Source organism: Cheilinus undulatus, linkage group 17, assembly GCF_018320785.1.
Source record: "Cheilinus undulatus linkage group 17, ASM1832078v1, whole genome shotgun sequence".
Classification (NCBI taxonomy): domain Eukaryota; kingdom Metazoa; phylum Chordata; class Actinopteri; order Labriformes; family Labridae; genus Cheilinus; species Cheilinus undulatus.
Genome location: NC_054881.1, coordinates 8821654 through 8831547, shown reverse-complemented (window position 1 = coordinate 8831547; position 9894 = coordinate 8821654). Strand labels below are relative to the sequence as shown.

At 42.2% G+C, this 9894-nt stretch overlaps 1 protein-coding gene across 3 annotated transcripts; it reads left to right on the top strand.

Annotated features, from left to right (window-relative positions):
* Positions 1-135: 135 nt before the first annotated feature.
* On the top strand, positions 136-7229 carry c17h2orf42 (chromosome 17 C2orf42 homolog). Of its 3 annotated transcripts, XM_041810440.1 has the most exons (9): positions 136-237; positions 525-1648; positions 3632-3748; positions 3911-4012; positions 4373-4477; positions 5868-5975; positions 6163-6263; positions 6456-6618; positions 6690-7229. In XM_041810440.1, the coding sequence occupies exons 2-9, from the start codon at positions 556-558 to the stop codon at positions 6920-6922; spliced, it is 2022 nt and encodes a 673-aa protein (XP_041666374.1). In that variant the 5' UTR covers positions 136-237; positions 525-555; the 3' UTR covers positions 6923-7229. The 3 variants fall into 3 exon arrangements, with proteins under 3 accessions (XP_041666374.1, XP_041666375.1, XP_041666376.1); XM_041810441.1 differs by lacking the exon at positions 3911-4012; XM_041810442.1 differs by lacking the exons at positions 3911-4012; positions 4373-4477.
* The last annotated feature ends 2665 nt before the right edge of the window (positions 7230-9894 follow it).

Sequence of the window (9894 nt, the reverse complement as noted above, 5' to 3'; positions counted from 1 at the left end):
TAGCTTAGCTAAATGTAAACACTCCTTAGCCTTCCACACGAACTACATCTCCCATGAGCCACTGCACCCGAAGCGGCCACCCCCCGCCTTTTTTGCCCACGTGATCACCTCTGACGAATCACGAGTGTCGTTACAGGCGCAATGCGGCTGTCGGGATGTAAGGAGGAATGGCGACGGTCGAGACGGTTTTGGAGGCCAGAGTTGAGCTGATTTTGACCAAACAGAAGCGGAACACAGGTAGTTTGAACATTTGATATGATAAACACATAGAGAAAGCTTATTTAAAACACAGTACTGTGTTTATGGCGAGGTGTTTCCGTATTTATGTAGAGAAATGACACATTTAAAAATAGGAAGCTGTTGCAAAGCCTGTTAACTGTTAATGAGCTGGATAAATGGTTAATACAACTCCAAAGAAAATGTTATTTTTATTAAATAACAGGTCTGCATCTTTTTTTTTATTATCAAAAATAGACATATTCTCCCCATGTAACCCATGATATCTCTTTCATTCTCTTTTTTAGGTTTTAACTTTCACAAATAGAGACTCCCAAAATGGAGACTGAAGTGACAGTGTCCTCCTCATCCTCCATGGTCTCATCTCAGACTCAGACTTTGACCACCTCTGCTAACCTGGCAACCAAACATAAAGACAGTAGGAAGACAGCATCAAAAACTCCCGCCTTTCTCTCTAACCTGGGCAGGGCCACCCTACGGGGCATCCGCAAGTGCCCACAGTGTGGGGTCTACAATGGCACCCGTGGGCTCAGCTGCAAGAACAAGGCCTGTGGGATATCCCTCAGAAACGCCTCTGCAACGAGCAGAAACAGCAAGAAGTGTGCCGTGGAGGTGGTGAAAGTGATAATAGACAGCGAGGAGAGAGGGAGCAAAGAGCGTGCTGAGGGTGGAGGCCTTGTGGGCGGCTCAGGTGGAGGTGTGCAGGTGTTTTCGGTTTGTCACAGAGGAAGAGGAGCCACAGCGACACAGCTTGGCTTTGTTGAACTTGTCCCCACTGATACTGCCATAGCTACAGGCGACGGAGCAACCCTCCTGACCCGCATAAACCTAGGCCGCTGTTTTCTGCCTTCTTGTAGGCAGGGTCAGAGGTCAAATCAGAGCGAGTCAGAGTCAGCAGTCACCAGTTCAAAACAATCCTCAGACAGCCTCTGCATTCACATAAAGCAAGCTATAGAGTGTCAGAGCCGTGCCACGCCGCTCACATTGAAAAGCTCTGTCTTAGAGGGTTTGCAAGCCTCCATCCAAGCCCGGGAGGAGCTGTGGAGGCTGGCCACGGAGTCTCCAGGACCTCTGGTGCAGCGTGTTGCAAAAGACACCATGGTGGTGAAGTGCCACACAGATTCCCAGCATCCTCTAGGGCTGCTGCATCTCACTGTGGGTGCAGGCGGGCTGTCGGAGGTTTGTAAGAGCGAGAAAAAGGGCAGAGAGCAGCAGCAGCAACATGGAGTCTTTCACTGTGCCTGTCAGGTGAGCAGCAGCAGCAGAAGAAGCAAACCAGGTGTAGATGGAGCCAACTCTCATCCTGGGACATCACAGCCCTGCCTTCACTTCTACGCCTGTGTGTGTGCCTTTCTAAGTGACGAGAAACTGACGTCAGAGTTTGCTGCTTTCATCAACTACACCCCCAGTGGTACAGTAACTGAGATTTTTTATCAACTTACTTTAACAGACTACTTTGACTGTTCAGTGGTGAAAAGCACAAAGCCGTAAATCTCTAAATAAAAGCCCACCCCAGTGTCGCTTACTAGCCGGCTGTTTTTTCATACTTGAGTTAATGCAGTTCCCCTAGCAGTGACAATAATGGATGCAGCTCTAAGTCCCAACCTAACTAAGCCAGTCAGAAACAGAGTATTGTGGGTCTTAGCAACACTGGAATAAGACGTCAGAAATACCATGACCTGTGGTGAATTGATGGACATGACACTCTTCTCAATAGAAGGCCTCACAGCTGACGATGCGTATCAGAGTGAAAACTAAGCCATGAGGTCAAAGAAACTACCTGCAGAGCTCAGACAGGGTTATTGCAAGACAAAAAAAACAATTCTGCTACACTGAAGGTTCTCAAGAGCACATTTGTCTTGATAATTCTTACATGGATGAAGTTCAGGACTCTTCCAAGAACTGGCCAAACTGATCATGGGAGGAGGGCCTTATTAAGAGAGGTGACCAAGAACCTCATGGTCACACTGACTGAGCTCCAGAGATCCTGTGTGGAGATGGGACAGTCCCAGAAGGACAACCATCACTACCGCCCTCCACTGATCTGGCTCTGATGATTTGCACTGAGGAGTGGCTTCCATGTAACATGCAATTTCAGTTGTGAGGCCTTCCATATGGAGGTGTGTGCCTTTACAAAACATGTCAGATGAATTTCATTGATCAAGGTGTAGAAACATCTCAGCAAAGATTGAGAGAAATAGGAGAAACATGAACTAAATTCCAAGTGTTGCACAGGGTGTGAGAACTTATGTCAATGTGATATTTCACTTTTTTATTTTTCATGAAGTTGCCAAACAATCTAAAATTCAGTTTTTACTTGTCATTATGTGATACTGATTGTAGGATAATAATAATGGAAATAATTTTTGGGGATCCTAATACTTTCTGATTGCACTGTATGTTTAATATACATATAAGATACTGACAAGTTGTAATTAGGGCTGGGCAATTATTTGCATATGAGATTAAATCATGATATGGCCTGCTGCAATTTTCAAATCGCAGAAGTTGCAATATTACTTTAACTTTAAATGTGTCAAAATACGAGTTTAATGAATATTTTTTGCAGCAGAGATTTTATGCACATTATGCAAACATTCAAGCGTCATTTTTTACGATGGTTTACAAAAATCCTCCTTTTCGTGTTTTATGTAAGTTTTTCTTAATCAAAATGAGTGACATAAAAATGACCGTAGAATAATCGCATATTAAATTTCAATACTGGGGAAAAAAATCGTAATTCGATTATTTTTGCAAATCATTCAGCCCTAGTTGTAATCACCATACATTTTCATTGCAGTTTATGTGCAATTTACATATTTTTTTTTTTATAAAGACATAATATGGTTTTATGGATAAACATGACAAAAATAATTATCCAATTCCTGACAATGAAGATGCACAACAACTGTAACCTATTTTTCGTTATAAATACAGTGATGAATACTTATAAATTTTGTGGTTTTGAAGATCATGATCAAACAATGAATACTTTCTCATTACACAATGAAACTCCTGCATTGAAATGATACTTTTTTTTAAACACTGAAATCCATACCTGCTTCCACCATGTCTGGATGCCTCTCATAGCATCCTCTGCTGGATCAAAAGGGAACTGCAATGTAGATTTTCGTGAAATCAATTTAAATTGTACATATTTCTGTTGATTATTAATTGTGTTTGCCCATGCTATCTGCAGCAAAACTACCAGTTCTATCAAACTTAAAGCATAAATAGATACATTAACATATTGAATGATAAGGCTTAAAAATAATCATAGTAAATCTGCAAATAATACCAAACACTGTGAAAAGTGCCAACAATGAAAGTGGTGTGAATAAGTCTAATCTCTTAAATGTGAAACTATTCCTTTAATGTGACTTTCTCTTTTTAGTTGTGCAGCCAAGTGTTACTAACAGAGTACTCTGTGCCAACGAGAAGCCTCTGCAACAGGCCGAGCTGGTCCACTCTCATAAAACAAAGAAACTCCGCCTGGATGAACCTCTCTCGGGTATTTTCTTCACTATTCATCCTTACAAACTTATTCTTTACGACTTCTGATGCTGGATGACTCTCCTGAAGCATGTTTGTCTGAATCTTCCATTTGTCCCTCCCCTTCTCTTCTATCTTTATCTCTCCCACTCTACTGTTCTTTAATTTCCTGCCCCCTCAGCGGCCTCTTCCTCTGGGGTCGGAAAAGAGGGAGTGTCAGCCTGCGGTCTAAAGAAAGCTGGTCAGAGGAAAGCCCCTGGTACTGTTGGGCTGAAGGCTCCAGGTGCTGCCTCCCTGCTTGCCTCCCCAGTGACCCCCCTCGCTCCCTGCCTTTTCATCTTTCTGCTGCCTAAATCTGTCTGTCAAAGAGCCTTACATCGTCTTAGGCATCTGTCTCTATCTTTATCATTCCTCTGTCTAATCCCGCTGCACTAATCCTCATCTACTATTGAAAAGAACAGGGTCGCACTGTAGTGGACACACAGAGCATATTTAACGTTTAATTTGAGGCACACAAAACAATCCAGGATCTTTTTAATTACATTTGACAGCCAAAAGCTCAGCGACTTAAAGGCTTAATGTGGTTTTTGGGTGGCCTGTGTAGAAACAAAGCAGATAATGAATAAATGTGTGTGTTTGTCAGGGAGCACCCAGGTTGTGGATGAGCGTACGGTGATGATGGGATTCCACCAGTGGCTGTCCAGCGTCACAGAGAGGATCCACCAAACAATGCACTACCAGTTTGATGGTAAAGAGACAGCTGCACATTGTTAATCATAAATGAAGGGTTAAAATAAAAAAAATAGTGATCTGTTTAAGGAAGAGCACTTACTCCTTTGTTTGCAAAAGGTAAGAACATACAAATGCATGCAAATCCACAACCAGCTGACCCTTTGTCAGCCCTCAGATTGGTCCGCTGACCCAACGAATCTGAGCGCTCCCTCTCTTTAGGGAATACGGGGTCTCAGGGGCTGTTTTTATGAACACAGTGAGGAAGCAGAGTTTATGGGTCCAGGGGGAAACTTATCCATGTCCTTGTTTGAGGTCGGTGAGGTGGTTAAAAAGCTCCTTGGTGCCAGGCGTAGATGAGATTTGCCCTGTGATACTGTAGGGCTGTCCCGGTTGACATGCCTCTTCAGCGTCGCGTGGAAATCTGGGACAGTACCTGTGGAGTAGCCAGCCGGGGTGGTGGTTCCTATTTTTAAAACAGGGGACCAGAGGACCAATTAACGGGTATCACACTACTCAGCCTCACAGAGAAAGTTTACTCTAGGGTGCTCCAGCTGATTGCTAAACCTTGGGTATAGGAGAAACAACGTGGATCTCATCTTGGCCATGGGACAGCGGACCGGGGGTTCTTGAGGGAGCATGGGAGTTTGTGCTTCCAGTCTAATGTGTATGATACCACCTAATTACTAGAGAATTAGGTGGTATAGAGAATTAGAATTAGTTTTCTCGTTTTGTTCATTTCAGTTCAGTTCATTTTCTGACAAGAATGCGTGGAATAACATTTCAAACAATAACAAAACCCTTCATCCCCTATATACTTGCATTTGTTTATGGAACGGTCTTTCCTCTGGCAATGTTGCAGACACGTTGACGTATAGCGGCAGCAGGCAAACAGTCAATGAGGCGTCTACGTATATAATGTCTATGCTAGAAACAATGGACAATGCTACAACAGCTATACATGCACATGGATATACATACAGAGGAAAAAAAACATCACAGAATGCCACACATTTAAAAGATTACACAGCATACCTTGTGCACCTTCCAGCTGGTTGCTAAAGTAGCATGAGTTTTCCTTCAGTCAGTTCACTCTGACCACCTGCTGGTCTCTTTACATCCTGTTTGACCATGGCCCACCTTCAAAATAAAAGCCCTCACAAAAAAGAAATTGAACACCAACCCTAAACCTTATCAAAACTTGTACATTTTTTCCCTCTTAAGTGGTCCTTTACACTAGGTAATTACAACCTTGTTCTGTAGGAATTACTAGATAATTATACCTATTGCTATAGAATTACTAGATAATAACTCTACAATTATGAAGTAATTACTATGCTATAAGGGTCCACTTAAATAGAGTGTTTTCAGTGTTTCTCACAATAATCTTGTTGACGTTTCTCTATCAGGGAAACCACAGCCTCTGGTGTTCCACATCACTCAGGAATTCTTCAACGCTCTGCAGCATCGTCTGTCGATGGGCTCCAAGAAGAAGAGACTACCAAACTTCACAACAGGTGAGAAAAACATCAAATACAAAACCACACTGAACTGTCAGACACATTTAACTCACTAATGCCTCCTAACATTGTCATCAAGGTTTTTTTGTATTATAAATTATCTAAACCTTTCATATCTGACGAAACATGTGAACCAGTATGAACGGTATTTTTCTGTCTTTTGATCTTAATGCATTGATTTTAGCATTTGTCAGAAATGATGGACTTCCTCTCGGCTCTCTCTCCAAGTACACCTGGCACATCACCAATCTCATGCAAGTCAAACGAATCTTTGACACTCCAGAGGTAAACACTCCCTTAAATCATTTAATTGATTAAACCATGTTATGATTGTAATTGATTTGATCAAAAATCCTAAAATCTGAAGATATCAATATCGAACATCCCTTTTACCCTCTTCTCCAAGTACCACTACACCACTGTGTATAATATGATACAGAAAGCATTAGGAAAAAAATTCATGATATTTTGTCCTAGCTTCCTCTGGAGCTCTCTCAGAGCTTCGTAAAGAACGCAGACGGCTCTTACTCTCGTTTCCGCTGCCCTGATCCTCTACCTGAACCCGATCTACAAGAGGGATTCAGGACAGATCGACCACACGCGATACGACCTATGGAACTCCGCACTTTCCTCAAAGTCGGTGAGTGATTTCATCTTTCAGAGAAATCATCCTTGATATTTACATTAATCTCATACAGTATTTCTCTGCAGGTCCAGGCTCAGCAGATCAGAAGGATGCCGGCCCGTTTGTGATCGAGTGGATCCCCGACGTCCTCCCTCGCTGTCAGATGGGCGAGCTCAGGATCAGCTTCGAGTTTGGACACCAGATGAGTGGTCAGACGGATCACTGCGAGAGAATGGGTGCGGCAGAGAAAGGAGGTCGTAATAAGTCGGACTCAAACCAATCCAGACGCTCAGAGGCTATCCTTCAGGTGGTTGTCTAACAGTCTGATTATCGATTATATGCCTCTGTGGGACAGTTTGTCATGAATCATTGACATATGCTGTACTTGACTCATACATATGTCTGCGTTTTATTATGCAAGGTACTAATAATCAATAACCACCTGAATAACACAGTGTACTATTGATTAACATCTTTTTAGACAATCTAGACTGCAGAGAAGCACTCATTGTATGCATTTTTCTCAATGCTAAATGTTTCCTGTAACAAAGAGTAAAGATTTTTTATTTTTGGGAGAAATGTCTACATCTCTTTTAAAACACAATTCAAACAATTCTATTAAAACAAGCCATACCACTAAAATTAAATACTCATTAAAGACCTCAAACAGAACTTTAATTTGAAAGGTAACTCTTCCTCTGCTCCTCTGCTGTAACAACCGGGAAGTTAATGTGGGTTTTTAAGAGAAAGGTGTAGGAAATCAGCCATTGTTGAAGCTTTGCCTCAAAATGCAACACCAAGCTCTGTCAGAGGGGTTATTTTGACCTTAATTTATGTTAAAGTAGAGAAGGGACACACACTTCTGTTTTTATCTAAGTCAGCAGTGTAGCCAATGCACGGGATATCTGGATGGTGCCAGCAGGAGAAATACTCAAGGTAAATGAGCAGATAGAGGTGAAGGTTGCCTGTCATTAGCTCTCAGAACAGCAATTATTCTTTAACGAGAAAAAGTACTCAACCCCTTGGATGTTAAACCATTTTATTGTGGTATTATTATGGTCAATATAATTTGGCTTATAAAATGAAAAAAGTCTTTAATAACAACCTCCTTAAAATAACATCTCTGCTGTAAAAAAGTAAATATTGCACCTTCTGCGATTTGAATATTGCAGCAGGTCATATTGCGATTTAATCTAAATTTCAAATTATTGCCCAGCCCTACTAAGTAGCATCCCCACAGCATGATGCTGCCACCACCGTGCTTCACAGCAGGGATGGTGTGTTTGCACCATTTTGGCCTCATCAGACAAAATAACTTTCTTCCACTTGACCATGGAGTCTCCCACATGGCTTTTGGTGAACTCTAGTCCAGATTTAATCAGAGGTTTCTTCCACAGTGGCTTTCTCTTTGCCACTCTCCCATAAAGCTTTGACTGGTCAAGAGCCCGGGCATCAGATGTTGTGTGCAGAAGCTTGCTGAAGCTTGTAACTCCTTCAGAGTAGTCATAGGTATCTTGGTGGACTCTCTCACTAGTCTCCTTCTTGCACGCTCACTCAGTTTGTGAGGACGGTCTGATTGAAGCAGATACACACATGTGCCACATTCCTTCCATTCCATGAATTTATTTTTTTATCCATCCTCTGACTTTTACTTTTTAATAACCTTTTGTCTGAGTTGCTTGGAGTGTTCTTTTGTCTTCATGGTGTAATGGTGGCCAGATATCTTCACTGACAGCTGCTGGGAACTTTATTTCTCGGAAAATGTATGTGCCATCTTTTCTGCTAAATGCCACAGGCACTTTTATTGATGTTAAATGAATTTGCCTCCTTTATTTGTAACTCTGCATTGAAGAAGTTCCTCTTTTACTCCTTCAACTTCTATATGCATTCTGACCAGCAGAGGGAGGCATAAGCCTGCTCTAGTACCCACAGGGGACTGACCTAACAAAGCTTTTCAACTGAACACAAGAGGAGAAGGTTGAATATATGACAGAGCTGTTGAAATTGCATTACTTTAGAGAGACTGAACAAGTATAGTACAAAATTTGGAGCTTGAAAAATGCATCTCGCAATTTGCCTGGCTCCGTCTGCCTCCCTTCTGGGCATCTCAAAGCAGGAATTACACACTTGCTCTGAGATATATCACTGGAAACATCACACATGCATCCAAAATGTGTCCAAATGTTCATGAATTAATTAAGATTACAAGTTAATACCATGAAAGCACCATGCCAAATTATATGCACTCCTCAAAAATAGCAGCTTGCACACCGTGTCTCTACATCAGGGGTGTAGGCGGTGTATGAGAACAGTGCCAGCCCCCGGCCTCGTTCCTCCCTCACAGGCCTCCAGGACATCAGTGTGAGTACAGCCTCTGCCTGCACAGCGAACCCGGCTGCCAGACAGCTCCGAGCCACGCGCTGAGCTGTTTATGTGGTCTGTCAGTCACAGAGGAGAGAGACAAATCAATCCTCTCCTGGAAGAAAGAAGCAGGCACAGTGTGACAAGAGAGGTTTCCTGCGTCTGCTGAAAGATGTGTCACAGACAGGGACAGCTGAAGGGTTTCGAGGGGAGGGAGACTCGCAGCGTTTAAGAGGGAAATGTGCTTTTTCCATAACAAGAGGAGTTTGGTATTTGATTTTGTAAAAAGTCCATGTCACCTCTGTTTTATTTTTACAGTTTTTTATGACTTTATAAGAGACAGGACGGTGTAAGGAGAAGGGAGCCGAGGGCCAAGGTTTACCTCTGACTGCCTACTTGAAATTTTGTCCACTTGCGGGGAACCAACAGGGCTCTTTGTTGGATTTTGTCCATTTAGAGGGAACTAAAGAGGGCTCTTGTCAATATTTGTCTACATAAAGGGTACTGAAGGGTGAATTGTATCAAATTTTGTCCACCTGCAGAACACCCTAGAGGCCACTTTGTCTGAGTTGTCCACTAAGAATGCACCAAAGAAATCACTTCATCAATTTTTGTCCAACTACAGAGCACCAAAAGTACACATTGCCAAATTTTGTCCATTTACAGGGCATTTTGTCGAATTTGTCCACATAAAGATTGACAACATTTGAACTACTTAAAGGATACCCTATAAGGCGCTTAATCAGATTTTGTGAGCTTGTGGGTTAGGGCACCAAAGGGGAAATTTAGTCAAATTTTGACATCTTACAGGGCATCCTAGAGGGAATTAAAAAAAATTGTCTCCTTGCTTGGTTTTAAAGAGTGCACTTTGTCAAATTTGGTCAACTGTGAGGGAACCTACATAGTCGACCAAATTCGAAGCTTCAATAT

Bases quoted from the DNA above. Each gene is read 5' to 3' on its own strand.
- c17h2orf42 (XM_041810440.1), top strand. From the start codon at position 556: ATGGAGACTGAAGTGACAGTGTCCTCCTCATCCTCCATGGTCTCATCT. The intron at 3,749-3,910 runs GTATTTTCTTCA...CTGCCCCCTCAG, and splicing joins CCTGGATGAACCTCTCTCGG to CGGCCTCTTCCTCTGGGGTC. The intron at 4,478-5,867 runs GTAAAGAGACAG...TTTCTCTATCAG, and splicing joins AATGCACTACCAGTTTGATG to GGAAACCACAGCCTCTGGTG.